Source organism: Pseudonaja textilis, chromosome 2 (assembly GCF_049901715.1).
Source record: "Pseudonaja textilis isolate UNSWEBS1 chromosome 2, rPseTex1.2, whole genome shotgun sequence".
In the NCBI taxonomy this organism is placed as follows: Eukaryota; Metazoa; Chordata; class Lepidosauria; order Squamata; family Elapidae; genus Pseudonaja; species Pseudonaja textilis.
Genome location: NC_141991.1, coordinates 99633607 through 99657400, shown reverse-complemented (window position 1 = coordinate 99657400; position 23794 = coordinate 99633607). Strand labels below are relative to the sequence as shown.

The window sequence follows — 23794 nt, the reverse complement described above, 5'->3', positions numbered from 1 at the left end:
GAAGAAAAAATGTGCTTTGCTATGTAGATTTATGCAAAAATGAAATACACAGCTGCAATTATCTGATTCTAAACAGAGGATAAAACTAATGATTCTTTGTGTAGTCTGATTAACTCTTACAAGCAAAGTGAAGTGAAGTGAAACATGGAAAGATATTAATTCAGATTGAAAAAAAAAGGGAAGGGAAGTTGCAATGTTCAGCCCTCTCCAGATGGAAGAGAATCAGACCTGCTAGTCAGCTGTGGTAACCTATGAGCCTTACAGCCTTAATAGCCTGTGAGAAGTAAATATTCTTCCTTTACTTCCCAAGGAATTCATTTCTATAGACAAGTAATTGCACGTATTTCTCTCAGGGGGTTATGGCTTGATTGGCGCTGGCACTTACTAGTACTTCTCATGTTACCTAGTTGCATAATGAAATGTCTGTGACAAACATCAAACCTCAGAGAGCACAAAGAACTCCAGGTGATTGGTTTGTCTCAAGCAATTGAAAGCATACAAATAAAAGAAGGCACAAGCACCTGAAAATATAGAGCAGTTCTTTTCTCATTTTTGTAGAAGATTCAAATATTAGTTTTAACATCACACAAACACAAGTTTTTAAGTTGGAATTTAAGTACCCAAAGAGCTCATGATTCTAAAATCTGTGTTTAGGAATAAAAGTTTCCATAGGTGCATAATCAGCGGTGGGATTCAAAAAATTTTACTGCCAGTTCTGTGGGCATGGCTTGGTGGGTGTGGTGTGGCTTAGTGGGAGTGGCAGGGGAAGGATATTGTAAAATCCCCATTTCCTCCCCACTCCTGGCGGAAGGTTACTGCAAAATCCTACTCCCTCCCCAGCCAGCTGACCTGATTTCTCCTGTGCAAGGCAACAAAAGAAGACACAGCTGATCAGCTGGCACTCAGAAGGTAGAGAATAGATGGGGGCGGGGCCAGTCAGAGATGGTCTTTGCTGGTTCTCCAAACTACTCAAAATTTCCTCTACCGGTTCTTCAGAACTGGTCAGAACCTGCTGAATACCACCTCTGTGCATAACGATAGTTCAATTCAACTCTAATAATTTCATTATTTGAAGGCTAGTAATAGTTAACCTTTGTAACATATTAATTTCTGAGCAGTTCTTGGTGCTCTCTGAGCTTGCTTGTTTTTTTTGCAGGCATTTCATTTCCCTAACTAGGTAACATCATCAGTGCTGGGGTAATAAAACATCAGCAAGAAAACTGAGCTACAAATATTCTCCTGTACCACATATTAATTTCTTACACAACTTACCTTGGGTGTATTTATTTGTGCAGTGGATTGTCTCTTTTCAGCTGAAAGCCCTGATAAAGTTGCATATTATTGTCCAACAAGCAAAATACACATTCATATGCAGTTTTGTCAAATTTGAAAATGACTTGGACTCCTTTTCTCTGTGATTTCATTGCATACAACGAGACCGTGTAGGGAACAGCCCCTTATTTTCCCAGTGTGGCACAGCTGTCTCCTACAATTTCCTGGGTTTTTTTATTTTTAAGTTATTGGGTTTTTTACTTTTTGAAATGGAAGAGAGAAAATGTGAATGGAATTGATCTCAGGAGAATGAACCCCAGCAATTTGAGTCAACCAAGTTGTGTGTAATAAGATGGACCTAGGAGATGCAACCTCAGTTTTATAGAACTCTATAAAAATTGTTGTGATCAAATGAAAAGAACCACTGCTCAGAGGTGGGAAAAAGTTTGTAATTCTGTTTAAAAACATATTTTTCTTTCAGTATGGGGCAGCTTTGTATGTCTTATAGTTAAGGCTGACCTAGTTTGCTCAAGGAACAATATTTACAGGCTGAAAAAAGAAAAATGGTGGTCTCTCATCCATAGATAGAATACCATAACTTTATCTCCATATGCATGAATATGCCTGATGAATATATTTATAGAGGAACATGTGTAAATGAGTTAAATGAAAAAGACAAAAATGTGCAGATGTGACTCTACCTGGAAATGGGCAATGGATTATATATACTTTTACAGTTTTTTACTAATATAGGGAATATGGTACCTATGCAAACACAAAATAAATAGGATGCAAGAATCCTCATTGGGGATTCATCTACTACAGTACTTCAAGACTATTAGGCAGTAACCTACAATAGGGAACATCTCTCAATTAGCAAGTCAAAAAAGGTAAATTATATGAGAAAGGCAAAGACCCTGAGCTACATTGGAGACACAGAAAAATGTGTGTTTATTATATCTCACAGAAGTAGTTTTCTGAGGTTGGTCAACAGTGTAAAACCTAAAATAATGAAAAGGGCAATAATTGAAATTCATCTGTGCCTGGAATCCTAATAAACACCAGCAAAGCATAATAAAATAATATACAGCGCAGTGTACAAACATAAAAGCAACCACGGCTTACATCTTTTCTACAGATTATCTATCACGTTCCTTTCTATAGACTGTAATGCTTTTCTTTTTATTGCAAATGTAAATATTATCTTAGCCCTTCAGAGCACCTATTTGTTTGCCTGTAGCAGAGGCAAGCAATATTCTGGTAGTAAGTAGTCAAAGAACAAGCTTTTTTTCTATATGAGGATGTGATCATGATACCTATATAGGATTTCTTGGGAGCTGATGTGAAATATAGATATTTTTTGTTGTTGAACTACAGTCTCATAGCTAAATTATTTCAGATCAGGTTGATTGGGTACAGCAAACCCTCTGTCCACCAAGAGAAACGTCAGATATTAGATCATCAGAAAAGTTGTGGAGGAGGGCTTGAGGTTGACAGTGCAATTCTTGAAAGCTTGGAAGTTCATAGCCTACAGGGGATCCCAGATTTGTCCATGCTGATCTCTGGCTCGACACATTAAAGAACCACATGCTAGACCTTGGTTTTGCCTCAGAGCAGATGTTAGAATCTGTGGATATGGAGAGCTTTATGGAGAGCTTTATACTCAGACCTTTTCAATGGTCAGATTGTTTCCTGGATCAGCTATCCAAAATCTTTACTGGGGAAATGGGCCGATCTCATGCATTTGGATGAATTCCAGTGGACATTTGGGGAGTGTTCTAGCAAGCCACCGCCTCTCTTGTTCGTTGTTTCCTAGGCAGCATCTATTCCTCTCATTCTCCTCATTCAACCACATATTCCACTATAGGTTAGCTGCTGATTAAAAGATGACTTGGGCTCTTGAGATAATTGTTCCTAAGTAGCATCTGTTTGCCAAGCCCAGATGTTTCCTTGGTTTACTGAGTAGATATGGAAGGTAAAGTGTCAGAAGCAGTGCCTAGAGCATTAGAGCAGGGGTGTCCAACCTTGGCAACTTTTAGGTGTGTGGCTGGGGAATCCTGGGAGTTGAAGTCCACACACCTTAAAGTTGCCAAGGTTGGACACCCCTGCATTAGAGGAACAAGATGAAAAGTGAATCTAACTGAAGCCATGTACAAGCTCAAGTATAATAAGGAAGATAAAGTTGTGTTTCCTTAATTATCATTATCATCATGCTGTTAGCTGGCTGTATCTTGTTCAGAGTGAGCAATTTCTTTTGGAGAATAATGTACAGCAGGGGTCCCAGGCTGTGGCCCACCTCCAGGCCTTGAGCCATTCAGAACCAGACTGCGGAAGTGGTGCACATCCCAGTTGTGTGAACAGGGGGTGAGTTTGCATGGTCCATTTATGCAAGTGGCGAGTGCATGTATCCTCTGCTTACGCAAATAGAGCTGCGTGTACACACATGCTTGCTCACCGCTTGCACAGAACCATCTCCTTTCCCCCACCCCACACCCCTGCTGGTCTTCAAAGCCAAAAAAGGTTGGGGAAGTCTGATGTATAGCATTCACTTGGTAGCTATGACCATTCTGCACAGCGTAGTTGCCCAAAGTCACCAGAGCAACATCTTGTCATATTAGCTGGGTCTCCTTTTGTCCTATGGATCCCAATGAAATAGTGTTTTCTAGTATGATTCTACACTTGTAGGCTAGATTCACTCTCATCCTGGATTCTAAGTAGGGTGAGATCTGGGAGGTAGTCAATGCCTCATTTCATGTGGTGGTGCTTCGTATAGCCTTAATGAGCCTGTAGTGTGGTTCCTTCTCAGGCCAACCTCCATTCCAGAGGCAAAATATATATGATACAAACATCTTGGAACAAACTGTTGATGATCCCCTACTTCCATAAAATATGGGGGGCCTTTGGGCTCAGTTTTTAAGTGTTTTTAAAAATTCTATACAGCCTTTAGATGGCTTGGTGCTAAAGTAATTACAGGAAACTTTCTCCATTCTTCTGTCTGGTACATATATCTTCAAATAAACAACTTGTAGTCCACAAAGTAAGAGGAGACTGTAGCCAGGGGTGGCTTTTCTTGTTAACGACTCTGCTTTAAAACAGTCTTCCCATGGAGATCACCCCTATATAAATGATTTTTTCAGAAAAATTTTAATACAGAGATCTTCCAGAGCAGGCTCATAGGTGGTTCATAGTAGGTTGCTGGCCTGTTGACCTCTTTGCTGTTGAATTGTTGTTGTTTTTCACTGAATAGTATTATTGTAAATTTGTTCCTTTGTTTCTGCCTTGTGTTGACTCCTGATATCTGCTTTGATTCACCTCTGCAGGGATTTTTTGGCATATTTTAGAAGTGGTTTGACATTGCCTTCTTTCTAAGGCTGAGAATGACTGGTCATCTAACTCATTTTGTGCCTACGATGGGCTGGAGCTGATAGTGTCCCAGTTTCTTTCAGGGTGCTTTAACCACTACACCAAATTGGTTCTCTTAATGTTTTTGTACAATGGATATTTTAATTGTACTGTTCTGTTGCATGCCACTGAGCATCTAACACAGTTAGTAGTGGGATAGAAACCTATTTATTTATTCCACCAACATTCTACTTTTCATTCAAGAGCACTATGCATTATGCTCCCTCTTCCTGTTTTTCCCTAGAACATCAATCCTGTGACGTAGCACGGATCAATTGGACAAATAAATAAATATTAAATAAATTCTGTTCTGCAGGCATTGTGTAATGCTGTAGCTTTCTTTTTGCATTCTTTTTGCTTCGAAATGGAATTATGGTTGAACTGCATAAAATAATGCACTATTTCTCATCTTTCTTTGGCAGGTCATTATGGAAAGGATATTTATCGAAGTGGAGGTCCAGATTTCCATAATTTCATCTCTTCTGGGTTTGTCACATTAGGAAGAGGACACAACAAGGGTACAGTGGAAACTATTTTTTGTTGAATAGAAAATACATACTTGAGAACAATCTCTCACTTGAAAGTTTTGTTATGTATGACATCAGATAACAGTATTTGTGTGGAAAATCATAGGCTTATGCCAGAATAGAGTACTGCAAGTTCAATAAAGTATTAACAGTGGCCTTTTAAATCCTATGGAAGGAGACATGGAATGAGCATCTGGAGAAGGTCCAGAATGGCAGAAAGACAGGTTGACTGAGTTACATGAATGGAAACCTCCTGTCTTGCTACCATTTACCAAAAAACTAGAAAGATACATAAAGTTACTATGGGATAAAATGGTGACACCACTCCCAAAGTGGGATGCCGCTATTAGAATATGGAGCATTTGACTTAAAACTATATACATGTACATATATGTACCCCTTTGGTGTGCTTATAGCATACCTAGAGGGGGGGAAATCTGTATTATGGTCTAATCTAATAAAAACACCTCCTTTACCTACTGAAAAAAGTAGGAATTGCACAATAAGACAAAAAGCTCACAATTCCCACAAGTATGTTATGCAAACATATAAGTTTGCAAACAAGCCCAAAGGTACTTCCAAGTAATTCAATTAAGCCTGGGAGTGGGACTGACCTATACCTTCTTTGGATTTCAGCAGAAAGCAATTTGGTGATCAGTCTGGCTAAAGATCATGGGAATTTCATTTTGTTGTGCCTAGATTTATTCCCACTTGGAATATGTTGCTTCTTGGTGCTCATACATGAATCTTGAGAACCTTCTGTGTTTTATTTGTTCTTTGCTTATTGTACATTGGAATCTGGACTGCATAAACTTATCTGTAGAGTGAAAATGGATTTGTGGTCCTGCCACATAGTGGCTCACTGAACTGAATCACTTTTGCATCTCGTCTAGATTTTTCTCTCCCAAAATTTGTGTGAGATTCTAAAAGAGATGCTTATTATTGATTGTGCCATAAAGCTATTGGTCATATTATCCACAATTTCTACTGAATTTGCATCAGCATATTCAGTATAACAAGAGTGCATTGTATTTAAATATTTATCCTTCCCATGCATATAATATTGTAAGCATTTTATAAAGTGATTTCCTTAAGGGTCATATATTTTTGTCTGCCTACCTTATCTGTGAGGCGTGTGTGTGTGTGTGTGTGTGTGTGTCTAAGTGAGAGAGAGAATGCATGCAACTCATTATTGTAAAAATCTGAAAAACATGTCAATATCCATATCCCTGTGTATGGTCTGTGTAACATAATGTATATGCAGTACAATGCTGGATGTGGTGATGTGGTGATGTAATAGCAAATGATATATACCATAACCATCTAGCAATTATGATGACCCTCATAACTGTTATATGAGAACATCTTGCTACCCAAACCAGGATGGTTCTTTAAAAATCACTCTGGTGTCTATTTGGGTGAATTTCTAATGAAGCATATATCAAGACCTTTTTTATTTACAGAGGGATGGAGTTGTGTACATGTTGTTGCTTTCAGACTGTTGAAGAATGAGCCAATTTTCTAGAAAGACTTGAGGGGAAAGAGGGAAAGTCCTAGTAGAGATGGACCACTCATTGGATCTGATATACAGATTCCAAGCTAGCTAACCATCAAGTCTTTTTGGGGATCCACCTCATTCTATGGCACACTAGTGCATTAAAGGGCAGGCTCAAGCCACCTTGATGACACAACATTGTTCCTTGCTGACTTATTTGTAGATTGTTGAACATTTATATCATGTATTTGGAGATACACTTCTATTTCTATAGAAACCCTGTATTGTATGTGAAGGCATATTGTTTCATATATCCATTCTTGTTGATGTTTCCATGGATGTTCATCATTTGCAAGTTGTAAAACAAAAACAACCAACTCCCCTTTCATGCTCTGATTTTTATTTTGCTGTTTAACCAATGAAAGAAAAGCTCTCTTTATAAATGTCATCCAAAGCAGTGTGAGTTCTGTGGAACTGTCACAGAAAAAAAACATTATATGTGTGTATTGTCTGTGTTTTCTGTGTTCAAATAAAGTTTATTGAGGTGGAGGCATAGCCCGTAGGATTGTGTTGTCCTGTGGTGTAGGATGAAATACAGAAGAAAGCATACAAAATGGGAGGGGAAGTAGGTACAATGTATGGACAAAGAACATTCAAGAAAAAAAAAAGCCTATAATCTTTTCTGAATTACCCTTTTCAAGTTTTTCTAATTCAATCAAACAAGGGAACTTGCTGGCAGAAAATCACAAACTGAGACATTCCAATGGAGTCTAAAAAAGCAGAAACAAATTCAGAAGCATCTTTTCTTTTTTCCCAAATATTTTGGTTTGTTTATTGCCAGATATTATCTACATTTTTACCAAAATCAATCAGCTTAAGGGGATTTTTGTTTTAAAGATGCATGCCTAGTAGGTGGGGCAGAAAGGCAGGGGGAAGGCAGATTTAAACAAAAAATGTTAATGGCCATGAGCAATATAGGGAAGTAATCAACAAACTTTTACTATTGAGCTTTATCTGATATTTCATATTTTACTATTTCATTACTATAGGAACCTTTCTGGAATTGATTTCCCCTGCCCCGGTTTCATCCTGGCTGAACTTTTTAGAGTAATAGAATTAATTGTAGTTATTATTTCCAAACTTTGTATTAGAAAATTGATTTTCACCAATTATCCTGGCCAATGAAGTAAGCTTGAAAAATTATATTAACAGAGGTATGAATAAAAGAGATTGACTTATCTTTTTTTAAAAAAACGAAAAGGACTGAATGTGTTCATTCTGAAGTAGATGATACCATTCACTTTAATTGTCATCCACATAGTTGATTCTGGATCCAAATCACAATACGTGTTATTTATTTCCTTGAGGATTCAGTTCATATATTTCACTGCAAGAAGACAAACTCTTGCATAAAAATCTCACATGGCAGCTTTACATTCTGTGTCTCCTTGCTGTGAGGATGGTCATTTAGCTGAGCTGTTTGAGTGATTTCAAGTAAACAGCCATCTTTGGTGAACTCCCTAAAGAAACCTAGGGATGCTGGAAACAGAATACAATACTATGGAATATTTTTAGTTCCATTTACTCAATTGATTTAAAATGTGTGCTGTATATGTGCATTAAAAATATGGAAAGTAAGATGTAAGGGGGAGTTGAAGAAGATACATCTCAGGACATTGGAAATTGCTCTTTTTTTTTCTCATTAGGACTGACACAGATGTACTGTCTTGCTTGCAGAGTATGTATGGTGTTCCAAACTGCTGTACTTTTTGAACATATCCTTGAGATAGAGGTGGTTATGTTGCTAAACTAACTACGGCTTCAGGAAATAAGCATTATTGCAATTAACTATAAAAATTCCACCATAAAAATACAGCATGAAATTATGCCTTTATCGTGTGTGTGTGTGTGTGTGTGTGTGTGTAGATAGATAGATAGATAGATAGATAGATAGATAGATGATAGATAAATAGACAGACAGACAGATAGATAGATAGATAGATAGATAGATAGATAGATAGATAGATAGATAGATATTACTTAGTGTGTCTGTGATGCTAGGATACTAATGTTGTCCTCCTTCATGTCTTCTGTGATGTAGTTGCCCTGTTAGAATTGAGTAGCAATTCTGGATGGAGATTCTGGGTTAGGAAAACTGGTTTTATGGCATGTTCCCTATTGCGAATACGAAAGAGGTAGACTGAGGTCAATGATGTGGAACAGAATGAGCTAAAATGATTTATGCCTCTGATGTGAGACCCTGCAGGACCAGTCATTGCAGTCATCATTTCAGCCTATCAAATATTGTGAAATGTATTCTTTAAATATGAGATAGGAATATGTTTGAGCTTAGACAAAATAAAAGTGGAGGGTCTCCCCGCAACAGGATATTTTCTGGGGTGCTGAAAGGTAGAGCAATGGATTTTGATATTTACGAACAAAAAAGCTGTGCATTATGTCCCATTGTGTTTTTTCAAGTGGCTGGCACTGATGTCATTCTCTGGAGTATGCAACTAGATGAATTGAAGCATAATTTAGAAGTCATCATCTTGCTCTGTTCAAGATGATTACAATATATATGGAGGTGGTAGCATAGTGTAAGCAGTTAACTCATATGGCAATGGAATGTACAGATAGATACATGACTCATTTTATTTATTTGTATTATTACTTATTTATGAAATTTGTTTGCCACCTATCTTACTGCAGTTCACCACAGCTTACAAATAGTGCTCTTTTATTTCAATCATTGATCAACACATACAATAGAGAGAATAGCAACATATAGTTACAGAGTTCATCTGTATACAGTCATTTTATGTATGAAGCATGCTTTCATAAATTTGTTTCTAGGCATCATGTCTAGCAAGAATTGTATGATATGTGTATGTATGTGTGTGCGTGCGTGTGTCTTTTTGAAGTTTTAATTAAATGTGAGATTTTCAAATTGTAGTACTGCTTGGTATAAACTGTGTAATAGCACATCAGCTGTTGATTAAATCTCATAAACATCACATAAGTGGATAAGATATAGAATAAACCAGAACCTGGAATCCAATAAGTAGAATGTGAACACCCTTCTTAAGCTTAAAATAGTAATATTCCTGAGATATTTAGCTACAGTAAAGCCTAATAAAGCACCTTATTTCTGTTTCTTTAGATGATAGTATCCCTTATGTATTGGTGAATCACTTCTCCAAATATATCACAGATTTCAGCATATTTATGATAATGTACCTCTTTTCCATTATTTTTACTCAAGTGGACCAATAGTTTACTTAGAGCATTACAAGGCCAAACTCAGGGGGAGGAGAATGTTCTGCCAGAATTTTAGAACACTGGCTTTAAACCCTCATCTCAATCATATATGATTTTGTTTCAGCCCTATAAGGCATGCCAGACTAAGAAGCAGACACCAGATAGAATCTAAAGCATCTTTTATTAGAAAGCTATAGTATCAGAATCTAGGAGAATTCTATGGTCTTGCTTTCCTCCTCATTTTATCTAGATGTGCAAATGGGATGGGGTGGGGCTGTCTGAGGTGGTTTTTTGTAAAGCATTTTCTTGGTCTGGGCTCAAACCTTATTTATCAGATTGTTACCTTAGTAATGGGTCATCTTTTAAGGTCATCCTGTATACTGACCATAGTTTCTAATTTTATTCAAAACACATTATTATCCTAATAAGACGTTCCTTAGCAATTCATTCTTTTGTGTGATTAAAGTAGACAAATAGATAGATACAATAAATAGACAGACAGACAGACAATACATATATACACACATGTAGATACTATTTGAGCTATTATGTAGATAATATTTGAGCCATAAAATTTGCCATAACTACCTTTAAAGTCAAAAATACATATTGGCCCCTGGTATGTACAACAATTTAATTATAGCTAATATGCTCCTGATATCCTTACATTTCTGACTTTCAGGCCAGATTCAGACCTAAAACAAATCATATTTTCTCATTATGGACAGGGTGTTGTGCTTGTCTTTTTATGTCTTCTTCTTGTCCTTTTCTTCTGCATGCTGATTGGGACTTTCCATTTTCAGTAGAAAGGGAAGGAAATGCATATATATCTCTTCAAATGGAAAGGAATTGTTGTATTCTATTATCTCTGGCTGGCATTTCAATCTTTGCCTTATGCTTGTGACTGAATTAAAAAAATACAAATTACTCAAAGTAGTCAGTGGTTGATACAAATTAAACATATAATTACCCATATAGTTTAAGAACATTAGAGTGATGACCTCTGTCCTAAAAGATTAAAAGCAGTAATGGATAATATTGGAATAGTATCATTTCAATTAATTGCAGAACAAAAAAAGTGAGCTTGTCTTCTGAATGCCAAGCTAAAGGCAAGTTACTAGCTTTGTTTGGCCTTATGTCCAATAACATCTCAACTTTTGCAGGTCAAGTCCAAGAGCAAAAAACCCAAATTGATTGGAACGCTTTTACACAGTTTCAGGCTTTTCTCTAAGTCACTACAATGCATCTCAAAAGATTTTCAACCTTTTCTTTTGAAGCCAAAGGTGAAGGTTGGATAGAAGAGTAAACTTGATTTCTGATACAATTTGACCTAATGACAAAAATCAGCTTCTATATACTTCTCTCTCTTATATGGCCCAAAGTTTTAAACTCTGTGTTTCTTTCTTATACTTTTATTCTGTAATAGGCTTGGAACCACCATTTTCTCAGACTTTTTTTTGTTCTAATTAGCTGCAAATTGTTTACAAAATGGCCCTCTCTGTTTCCCAACATCCCATTTCCTATCTTCCCAGTTTTCTCCTTGATACCTGGTTGTTGAAAACCTGGGTTGGTAGCTCATAAAATATGCAGGTTTGATGTATATATTTATAACCAGAAACATGGCCTGGTATGATAATAACTTGCTATTTGAAGAACCTCTTCTCTGGTTGGCGTCTTTATATGATCTCTGTATATCTCTGTCTTGTTCATGGTCAGTACACTGATTGTTGACAAAAGAGAGTTGCTTGGTTTCACATATTTAAATGGTCATAATTTTGTTTGGTTTGTTCATTTGCCATTGGGAGTATCTTGGTTTTTGAAGATTCATTCCACAAAAATGGTGCAAGTCCTCAGTAGATAATTATTTCCTCATGCTTTAATTCTGTATAATTTTTAAATTGCTCTTAATTTGCTTTAATGGTTTTTGTTGTTATTGTTTTGGCTATTTATCTGCATGTGTTGTGTTTTATTATTTTTAACTGTGAGAAGAATCCAGAGTCAAGGGGGCTTGTGCAAGATGGTTGGCTATATAGATAGAGCAAATCAGTAAATATTGTAAACAAATTAATTAACATTCTTTTATTTCAAATGGCTTTTTATGATCAAAAGAAATCTTAACATTCAAATCAGAAACTATAATGTGACTGAAAATCAAATAAGATGTTTCTCACATTTCATGTATCTTTTCCTTAGGGAACAGATTTATGTAAGTTACGTTAGGACTACAGCATTCCTAGATTACTATACATAAGTTGTAAACAAGACAGGAAAAACAGGAGGACATATGAGAAGAGTACACATGCAGACTGAGTATTTTTTTGTTCTCTGTGTTTGTGTGAACATAATGTCTTGGAAATTCTTTTTGAGTTTTCAGCAGAGAGGCTAGATGATGAACATAAGGACATCGCTCTTATGTTGTTTCTCTAGCACCATTTGTTCCAGCAAAATAAAAGAATCATGCATGATGAAATGTAAGTGTAGTAGATATTGCATGTAATTTTAAGTTATTGGTATACTCTCATGGTTATGCTGGATAGACATACTCTGTAATGTTTAGTACACAGAGGTTAATTTGCTGAATTATTGGCTTGGATAGCATCCAAACTAGAAATTTGATGGGTGAATAAATTCCTGAAAACTACAGGCTGCTGTGCCTTACATAGTCTTGTTTTCCTTTCATATTGCTGAGTGCTCTCCATGGTCCTGCTGCTTCCATATCTCTAATCTTTAAATAATGCTGCAAATGATCTTCGAGGTTCAGTGCTAGCCTCTTTTCCGTTGCATATCTGAAATAAAATATATCTTCTCATCAGGTTTGTGCATACTTATGTCATTGTAAGTTTCCAGTTATCACTGAATGAACCCAGTCCATATGAATATGATAGACCTGTCAGGTCTCAGATCTTTCAAGAAATGCAATTAAGATCTCCCCACTGTGCCACTTCATCAAATGCCCATGTCCTCAACTGATTTGGCCAGATTGAGAAAGGAAACTTGGAAGGGGCAACTCTTCATGGGAGAAGCTACAGTTTCCAATAAACAGGCAGTGCAAAGAACCATAGATTTTGGCATACAGATTCCAATGCAGGCTAGAGTGCTTATGTTTGCATTCATTGTCAGCTTGTAACAGCTAACACAGCTGACTTTAGTTCACTTTGGTTTCATTTAGCACACTTTTTGAATTTAGTTTCAAGAAATTCTTCACACAAAAGTATTGTTACAAAGAGTTGCTTGGACACAAAGAAATAATTGATTTCTTTGTAATCGTCATAGACCAGCAAAAGGAGGGCAGAGGCAGGATTTGATGAATATTTTACCAGAAGAATGCTTGAAGCAAGAGATATATTCTCATTACATGGGAAACGCTGATACAGACAGAAGGAAACCAGAAAATATATGTCAGCTTTACATTTTTCCCATGTTACCGTGTTTCTCCAACAATACAGCCTCCACCAATAGGAAGGCCCAGCATGATTTCTAGGCATGAGGTGAAATTAAGCCCCACCCCCAAAATTTAGGCCTATTTAAACCATGCGTTTCCTTGCCATTTCTCACGTCATTTGTTAGAACTAAACAAGATGAAGAGAAATGGGGGGGAAGGATGGGGGTGGGTGGGGAGAAAACTTCCCTTTAGGTGTGCCCTGCAGGTAGCCTAGGCTAGAATACCCCGATCTACTGATAGAACATCAGCTGATAGAAGCTCCCCAAAGGCAGAGTCCCCAGCTGCTTCAGGGCATGGCATGGCTGCCTGTGTCCCATCGCCTTTAGGCAGTCGTTTTGGGGCGATGGAAGCTCCCCAAGTGCAGTCACCAGACACTTCGATCAGCCGGTAGAAGCGGCCTCGGGATGAGTGCATACACACACACTCCCCTCGCCGTGAGGCAACACGGGCAGCCGCGCCACGCCACGTCCTGAAGCAGCCGGGGACTCTGCCTTCGGGGAGCTTTCGTCGGCCAATAGAAGCAGCTTCGCGGTGAGGTACATGCGTATGGGCCACTCTAGGTGGGGGAGGAAATTAAGACACCCCCGAAAAGACGGCCTAGCCATTTTTTCAGGGGTCAAAAAAGAAATAAGGCCTGGCCTTATTTTGTGAGAAACACGGTATTAGTAATAAGAGACTTAATCAATGCAACTTTTTACACACATGCACACACACTCCCCTCTCCGCTAGGCTGCTTCTATCGGCTGACAAAAGCTCCCCAAAGGTAGAATCCCTAGCCACTTCAGGGCGTGGCATGGCTGCTCGTGTCCCCTTAGGCAGTCTCTTTCGGGTGATGGAAGCTCCCAAAGTGCAGTCACCAGCCACTTCGATCGGTCGGTAAAAGCAGCCTCGTGGTGAGGGGAGTGTGTGTGTATGCTCGCCCTGAGGCCACTTCTACCGGCCGATTGAAGTGGCTGGTGACAGCACTTGGGGAGCTTCCATCTCCCTAAAGACACTGCCTAATGGCGAGGGGACACAAGCAGCCACGCCACGCCCTGAAGCAGCTGGGGACTCTGCCTTCAGGGAGCTTTTGTTAGCCGATAGAAGCAGCTTCGTGGTGAGGTATGGACCACTCTAGGTGGGGGAGGAAATTAAGTCACCCTGAAAAGACGACCTAGCCATTTTTTCGGGGGTCAAAAAAAAATAAGGCCCGGCCTTATTTTGTGAGAAACACAGTATTAGTAATAAGAGACTTAATCAATGCAACTTTTTACATATATGTTTTCTGCAGATTTCATAAGTGTTATTTTTAACATGAACGTTTCTTGAAACCACATAGCACACATCTGAAAATAGCAAAAGCCATCAAGCACTATCATTACTGCAGTTGAATTCTATAAAATAGAGTTGAGAAACACATCAAACATGACGGGGTTTTGTTAAACAGTTTTCTATCTTTATTTTATAGAGTTGCTTTTTTTAAAAAAAATCCTATTAAAAGAGAGAATTGATTTTGTAGAGTTGGAGATGAAATCAAATTGTTTATTGTGTTAACTCTGCAATTAGCTATTTGAACCTGACAAAATTTTGATCTGATCATAACTTTCCTTGGCAAATGACTGAGTAATGGACTTCTGCTTGAAAAATTAGCTTTACAATTGAAGCATAGGTGGTTAAGGTTTTGAATGACAGCTTACCATAAGAGAGGAGAAAAGGTTGTACTGGCCATTAAGCTTGATAAGAATATGTAATTGTAATCTGAAGATGGGGTAGAGAGAAATTTGAGGAGTATTTGAGAGCATTGAGAGCCAGTTAAGGTGCTAGGCTACAAGTCAGGAGACTCTGAGTTCTAGTCCCACCTTAAGCTCCCTCTCCCTCTCCCCACCCCCCTCCTACCCCCCTCTCTTGTTGTGGCAAAAATAGGTGGAGGAAGTAATATTAGGTCTGTTAACTGGCTTGAATTATTTTAAAAAATAATAAAGGCAGGAAATAAATATAAGTATCTAAATGAGTTCCTTGGATTTCATACATTAAGGAAAAATCTACGATTATAACTACTATTTTCAAATGATACATACAAACTATATTTAAAATGTTGAAAGATAAGTTATAAGGCACATGAAGAGATTTCCTACATAAAAAGAGATATAAATTTCATTTAAGCAGTATGTTTATTTTTAGAATTCACCATTACTCATAAGTAAGTTTTACAAATAAGCTTGTTGCTTGAATGAAGATATTAGCATAAAAGTACAATAGGCATAGTTTTCTAAAATATACCACTAAAATAATTATAAGACAGACATCATATTTATTTTATTGATTCAGGGAAAGTCTACATGGATTATTTTTCTAAAATATCAGGATGTTCTATAAAGATAATAGTGTGCATTGGGAAAGTTGGCTATATTTGGATAGAATGTTCTAGTGGATATTGGAAAGTTCATTGTAATCTTTCTTACCTGCAACTATGATCCCAGAATACATTTTATTAAAGTTCAAATACTTAGTGCTCTCAAAGACTACTAAGTTTACTCCTTGTCACCTGTACCATATAGAATGGATTAGGAAATCAACTCCAGAGGCAGTAGGAAGGTGAATTATTTTTACTGACAGCAGCTCTTGTAAATTAGGGAATGGTCCGTCTGAGCCTCTTCCACATATTTTCTGCCTGTTGTGGACTTAATATGTTGTTGCTTTGGTATCAGATCTTACCTATTTCCATCAAAATAATCTTCAACGTTCTCTACACTCGTTTTCCATAAGAGTGCTCTGTCCATGTTCAAAAATTATCTAAACAGGCCTGTGTATGCAGTGTTACATGACACAATTCCTCTCCACCGGTGGTTCTTAGCTCTCTGTAAAGCAATTTAAAATACATATTTACCACTCTTTCATAAGAAGAATAAACCAATCTTTAAAAGCAGTTTGACTTAACATGGAGGAAGGTGCAACTTATAAGTGGAGGGTGATTTCTGTCACTCTGTACAGTCACCCAAATCTTGTCAACTGTAATGTAGGGTCTGGTACAAGGAGTGTTTCCCTCCTGCCACATTGTGCCCATCAGCTCTAACAGCTTTAGGGACTGGAAAGATGGCAAGAGAAGGGGAGTTGCCTCTTTATTCAAAAACTCTCCAATTCCCTAAGTCAACCCAGAAGATTGGAGGCTTAGGGACTTTGAAGGGAAGCCAACAGTGGTCTCATTTCTGCTTCTTTCTCTGGCCCCAACTATCATAAGTGGAATTTTTACTACCAGATGGTGATATTTGTTGATGCAGGAGGGAAACAAAGCATAGCAACTTATCAATTGCTTTCGCTAATGTGCCCTGCAGAGAGTTAATAATGCACTATTTCATAAAGACATTACTCAATGTCATTCATGCCTTACTCACCTCTTGGTTGAATAAGCTCTCCATGAGGTTGGCCTTGAAGACTATTTGAAAGCTACACTGGCACGGACTTCAACAGGACAGATGATTTGCATGCTGTCTGTTTTGGAGCTACACTGACTGTGTGATTCAAAGGCTGGTTGTCAACTTTAAAGCCCTTCATGGTTCAGGACATAGATATCTGCAGGACTGCCTTCTCGCATTAAGTTCCAGCAAACTCTCTTGGTGATCTCTAATAACTCCTCCCTTCTTGTCTTCAGAAAACAGGGAAAACGTGCTTACTTCACCAAGCTAGGGGAGTGGGTTGTTATGATTATCTCTCTGGATGATGGATTGGCTTGCATTGATTTTAATCATTATTCCTACTTTTATGTGGCTAGACCACATGGTATATTGTTTTAAACTGGTCTGTTTTTAATTTGAATGCTGATTGCTTGGAGTTGTCTGTAAACTTTAAGTAAATCTTGTTTAGTGACTACAATTTGGTTAATAAGTGAAGAAGTCGCTAAATGAAACTGTGACCGTGTTTACAATTGGACTTCAGCTCTTCTCTGCTTCACAAACTTGTGAAGGTTTTCCTTTTTTCTTTTTCATTACCATTACTTTTTCATTAACATAGTAATTGTAAATGATAACTGTCTGAGCCAATCAGTAAAGAACGACATCCTGTAAATAAAATGTATCCTACAGCAGGATGGGGATCAGTAGCAAGAGCAACATTTGCATCAGTCTACATTTTTGCAAGTTTAAAGATTACTGCAGAGCATTTGGGAGATGTTTACATTTGATTCTGATAAATTATACAAAAACCATGTGGAAACAGGAAGACAAAGTGATAGATCAAATTCTGTATCATTATAAAATACAGAAGCCCAGCCTCAGTTCCCCATGTGGAGAATCTCCTGACATGATTTGACTACTTGAGATGAAGACCATTTCAACCAAAAATAGGTGCTGAATTTATCTGTTACTTATTTAATAAAACAAACATTTTAGAAAATTACTCAGATATCAACACAATATGAGGCAGCAACAAGAAGAATGGAAATTATTGAACTAAAATATGACTCAAATGTATAAAGTTCTACCTGGACTGGGAAAAAATTAAGATCAGACTGTACCTTAACATAGCAAAACAAAGGAGAAAGATAGGTAATTAATACACAGTTACTAGGATACAACATAGGCTGTCATCAGTTTTCTCCTCTTTTCCCCTAAATTAACCTTGCACATCCCTTTCATTCTGAAATTTCCCCTTCCCCCCAAGCCAAATTTGGGAATGCATGGATAGTTATAGAAATTAGACAAATCCAGTAACATCCATTCTGTGAAAAGTGGGTTGCAATCAGAGTGATTGTATTTCAACTCTCTGAAAAATATTCTGCTTTGATCTGTGGTGATTTTGGTATAATGTTGTAGTCATTTTGCATCCTGTGTTTTTTCTATAGCTTTAAATTCATTCACTATTGGATTTACTAATTTGTGTAATATTTACTATTACTAATATTTGATATTAGTATAATATTTTAAAGCTATACTGGAGCTTTTGTGCAATTCTCAAAATAAAGAAATATTTCTGTCTAACATATAGATTACTTCTGTCCAAATGTCTTATTTCTAACATTTTAATAGAATGATACATGTAGAAATCCTTGAAGATTATATTCAGCCTGCATTTTAAATGAATCAGATGTATACTTGTAAGACTAACTTGCAAATTGGAATGGTTTATTTTTCACTTTCCTTTTTTCTTCATAATCTGTATAAGTATTACTGTTCAAGAATTATCCAGCCAATTCTATAGCTAGATTCTCAACTGTGGGAGTAACCTATCCATATTTAAATTGGTCACACTGACTAGTTCGTATTCAAGAATATGAATGGAGAAATTATTAAACCTGCTATATGACCCTTCCTCTCTCCCTCCCTCCCTCCCTGCCTGCCTCTTTTTATCATTCAACTCTTTCCAAATTTCTAACTGTCTACATCAGGGCTGTCAAATTCCTGGCCTGTGGGCTGGATGTGTCACACACTGGCCACACCCATGCCCAGTTTGGTGAAGGAGGGGAAAGTCCCAATACATCATGTGACACCACTGTGATGATGTGAACTTGACACTCCTAGCTAGATAGACCAACTTTGCACATACCATTTCAGCCTGAAATCACAAAAGACATTTTATGCACAATTTTGCAAGCCTTCAATCTTCAAACTCCAGAAAATGTGGAATATGTCTCATGGCATGGCAAGGCAAGGCAAAGCAAGGCAAGGTGACAGGAAGGAAGGAAGGAAGGAAGGAAGGAAGGAAGGAAGGAAGGAAGGAAGGAAGGAAGGAAGGAAGGAAGGAAGGAAGGAAGGAAGGAAGGAAGGAAGGAAGGAAGGAAGGAAGGAAGGAAGATTGACATGTTTTCTACCAAGGCTCATTTAGACTCTCTCTTGGCCACATTATTTAGGTGACTAACCATGATAATTGCCAAACAAATCTCATCCCATTGTACTTGTCTCATGCTCTATATTTTTTACCATGACTTGATCGAGTCACTTCAACATTCTCAAAATTCACGTACATTTTTGAAGAGCACAAGTTAAAGGAGCCAGTCTATTACCTTGTCCTTCTTCGGTCTCACCATTCACTTCCCTGCATTGGCCAGCTTCTCAGCTACTGCTGCATCTCTCTAAAGATTAGTTTGGTCTCTACAGCTGTACTAAAGGGGTCTATGAAACCATGTTCTGAAGAGAATATCAGTTTCTGTCTGCTGAATGGCTTTTTATGTAGTAAAGCTGAAAGGGGGAAATTTTCTCAGACCATCTGCCTCTAAAAACATAGAACCAGAAAGACAGCTGGCTGAAGAGGAAGAGTTACATTAGGAGTGGAAATAACTACTACAGGATAGTTATTTCCACTCCTAATGTATTATTTTTCCAGTTCCAATAAATGTCCTCTGGAATCTTTGGAATCCATGTGTTAACCTTAATCCAATTTCTGTATTTTCTTTTTCCACTTTCCTAACTCTATATATGTATGTGTGCAAATAAACTTCTTTGACAGCTTAACCAATTCTATTTCCTGTTGAAAAACTGAGGAAAGAGAAGCAAAAATGTTTCCATTATGGATTCTGATGCAGTTGTTTTGAAACTTAGAACATCTGACTTTTATTACTATTTATCCAATAGAGTTATGCTTTATATTTCCACTTCAGAATAATCTACTATTCTTCATACTTGCCTCATATAAAGTTTTTCTAGATGAATTTTACATATGGATAGTCACTTGATATGTAGAATCCCAATACTTTAATAAATTAAGTGTTTTCATGAATTCATATTCAGTCATTCTGAAAGATAATGTAACAGAAAAGTTGTTTCACAACGTCTCCATTTTTTATCAGAGAAACAGTACCATTTTTGCTTATGAAATGTTTGACAACAAGAAGCAGTAGAAGTAGCTCATAATGTTATGAATATTAAGGAAACTATCTGATACTGGCAGAGAGGCAGCAGTAGCTACTATATAGTAGATTCTAGGTTTTGGCAACTGTGATTTGAGAGAAGCATCTCAGAGATGCTAAATAACAATGAGTGGGAATTAGTCTCGTAGTGGAAACTGGTTTTGGGCAAAGGTAGGCATTGAACACAGAAAATAAATCGGCAAACGGGTGATGACTTGCTAAGTCAGGAAAAAAGAAATAGCGGAAGCTCTATGGTTGAGACTGGCTCTGGAGATATCATTTCAAGATATGATTTGTTGGCTGGTGGTCTTTGCAAGATGTCAGGGAAGCCAAGGCCTGAAAAGTTACTACTACAACAAGCCCAACTCTGCACATCTATTCAAAAGAAGCTTAGTATCCTTGAACCTATGATAAGAGTGGGCAGTGATTTTTCCAATGTGAATTTATGAGGGTCTGGCTATTGATACAGCATTCTTTACAACAAGATAGATTTGGCAAACAAAGCAGTTGATGCTCACAAATTTAGTCTTGCATGCTGCGTTTTACATGACCACGGCAATATGGTTAAGCTGCTAGCCCACCAGCTACCTACCTGCTATCTAATTCATGCCATTCTGATTTCCATTGCCATGAAATAGAGATTCATATAAGAGAGTCCTTTATAGTCTTTTTGTCTTTATATTCCTTCCCTCCCCCTTTACTCACCAATCTCAATGTTGTTGGCTCCAAGTTCTATCCACTGCACCATGATGGCATGCATTCAGTTCTGGGTGTTCCCAATAGCCAATGGGAATATGACCCAGCAATTTCCCCTTCCCTCTTAGCAGTGAAGAATTGGAGGTAGGTTGGTTCATTGGGGATGGATGTGGGCAAATTCTTGAACCCAGGTCAAAATGCCATGAAAAATCCACCACTATAAGTAGAAAACCTTAAAATGCTGAAAGGTTAATCATGAGAATAGTGATAGGTTAAGATATTGTTAAAAATGATATTTGGTAAACTCATACCTTACTTATGTCATTCATCATAATTTGTTGAGTTTTGACAAATAATGGCATGTACTTTCTCTATTTTGTGGTCCAGAAGCTTATCTTTGCTGCTAGATTTTCTAGCCTCTGTGAAACCTATCTGATGATGTCTTTTCAGATGCATCATTGGGCTGCTAGTCCTGGAATGTCTCTAGCGCTTCTGTTTTTCGCAATGCATCAGTGCATATAAATAGCATAAATGAGATATATTAATGGTTCTAATGGCCCTAGTGATGCTGCCACTTTCCCTGCAAAAACTCTGTGTAGAAATGTTGTTTACAATTAAACTTAATACTGCCTTCATGGTTTTTGCAAAAGATGGCATTGATGACTTTGCAGTTTGTCTGAAGGATGTTTTGAGGTTTGTCAAAACGTCTCTCATAACCACCTCTCTTCCACCTTAGTCATAGATAGAAACACATTAGCTTTACTTTGGGATTATTGTTGTTCTTGAATTGGTAGCAGCACTAGCCCTACTGCTGTTATCTTTTTCTTTCTCTTCTTCCTTTTTTTCTCAGAATACTCCATCTTTTGACTACCAGTGTCAAATATTTAATGTTAGGATAAGAAAAAATGTCATTTTTTTTTGACATGACCATAATCAGACATGACTTTACCCCTATCTAAAGCCTCTACTTCACCTCTTTTCTTATTTAAGACATTAGTACTATGATTAATGATTGACAGGTACATCGTCAAGACAGCAAAACCAGGCCAGAACATGATGAGAAATGAAGCTGCCTTATTTACTAACAAATTCATTCAGCACCTATCAGCAGGCATGGAAGGACATTGTTTACAAAAACAAAGAGAAAAAATAGATACCAAACAATTGAGTAATATTTTCAATACAAACATACATACAAAGCAGAACCTTGAAGTTAATGTTATTCTGAATATATCAGAATACTTGGGGTTATTAAGTAAAGTGCTAATTGTGAAACCAAATTACCATTTAAAAACAGAATGTAGGATTGGAATATGTTGTGAAAGGAAGGGTAGAAGAGAAAGGATTAAAAGAATGAAGAGATGGAGCAAACTGCCTGAAAGAAAATCAAGTGAAAATGCAAATGAAAATTGTTGGTTATCTGAAAGAAAATTACTTTCACATGTAGAGAATCTAGCAAATTGGAGAAAGATTAAAAAAAAAACACTATTTACAGGTCCCCATTTTACTTCCAGTAAGTTAAAATCATCCTGCATCACTCTGTGCTGTGTTTGAATTTAGGATTTATTGTTCACATCGACTCAGAGCATAACACAATAAATGTTATTTTTTTGATCAAATGACCATATGAAAATATATTTAAGTATAACGTGAAATTTCACATTATCACTGATAATGTATACATTATAAATGCAAATAAAGAAATTTATCTAACTCATATATTTTGATGCTCCAAATAGCCCCACAGCCAGATTGATTTTAATGGCATGAGAAATTTAAGGGCTTTAAATTATCAGGTTTATGTAGCCACTTTAAGTTTTACATACCAATAAATAAATATTTATGTTCTCTTCACCTGCCCACATTCTTTTGCCCACAAAAGAAAATTGTGACATTTGTTACAGTGAATAAAGCATTCATTAATCTGAATGCGAAGAGATCTAATTGGTACACAGCTGGGTAAGCCCTGATGGCTTATGAAAAAGCCACCAAAGTCTAAATTGTTGTATTTTTTGTAAATAACCCAAGGCCATGTAGTTCTGCATTGATGCGTACCTGCACATTTAAAAGAATTTGACCCCTTTTCAGTGTATTTAGACTATGACTACCAGAAGCTCCAGCTAAGCATTGCTGGCGTAGAATTCTGGCATTTGTAGTATCAACCCATCCAGAGGACAGCAAATTCCAGGAGGGCCCTTTAAGTCATATCTTGTTCATAGGTTGATTTTCTTATTGCTTATGCATCCATTTCAAACTGATGAAGACTTTTACACAGTGGTGGGCTGCAACCAGTTTAACAACTGGTGTGGTGAGCACACGGAGCGCTGTAAATGAAGCATGTAGAAGCTCAGCTGCTTACCTTCCAAGTCAGCAATGGTAAGTAGAACAGCGAGGAGGGGGAAATCAGCTCTGTCATGCAATTGAGATGAGCTAGAAAGCAGGAAATAAAGGACAGGGACAGGTGGGCAGGGCCAGCTGATAGTCGGAACTACCGGTTTGCCTGAACCACTCCAAAACAGCAGCAGCCCACCACTGCTTTTACATTGAAAGAGCTGTGGTGGCACAGTGGTTAGAATGCAGTACTGCAGGCCACTTCTGCTGACTGCCGGCTACCTGCAATTTGGCAGTTCAAATCTCACTCAGCCTTCCATCCTTTCAAGGAGGGTAAAATGAGGACCCAGACTGTTGGGGGCAATAGGCTAACTCTTAGAGAGGGCTGTAAAGCACTGTGAAGCAGTATGTAAGTCTAAGTGCTATTGTTATTATAAGATACCATGCAGGTATTATTGAGGACTCTTTCTTGGAAAGGCTACATGACTTTGCTTTGTAACTGACTTTAAAGGGGAAAACTGAACTGCCTAAACTTGTACCAGAGGTGGTATTCA

At 37.5% G+C, this 23794-nt stretch overlaps 1 protein-coding gene and 1 long non-coding RNA gene across 2 annotated transcripts in view; one reads left to right on the top strand and one right to left on the bottom strand.

Moving 5' to 3' along the window:
* SHISA6 (shisa family member 6) overlaps positions 1–23794 on the top strand; it is a 344994-nt gene that overhangs the window by 57458 nt on the left and 263742 nt on the right. The window contains exon 4 of the mRNA XM_026696204.2: positions 5097–5192. Coding sequence (XP_026551989.1) covers positions 5097–5192 — 96 coding nt within the window. The remainder of the gene's footprint in view (positions 1–5096; positions 5193–23794) is intronic.
* LOC148126974 (uncharacterized) lies at positions 15607–22497 on the bottom strand. Its single transcript, XR_015741775.1, has 3 exons — positions 20919–22497; positions 19987–20099; positions 15607–16229 (listed from the first exon to the last, which is right to left on the bottom strand). It is a non-coding gene; the product is annotated as an uncharacterized LOC148126974 (long non-coding RNA).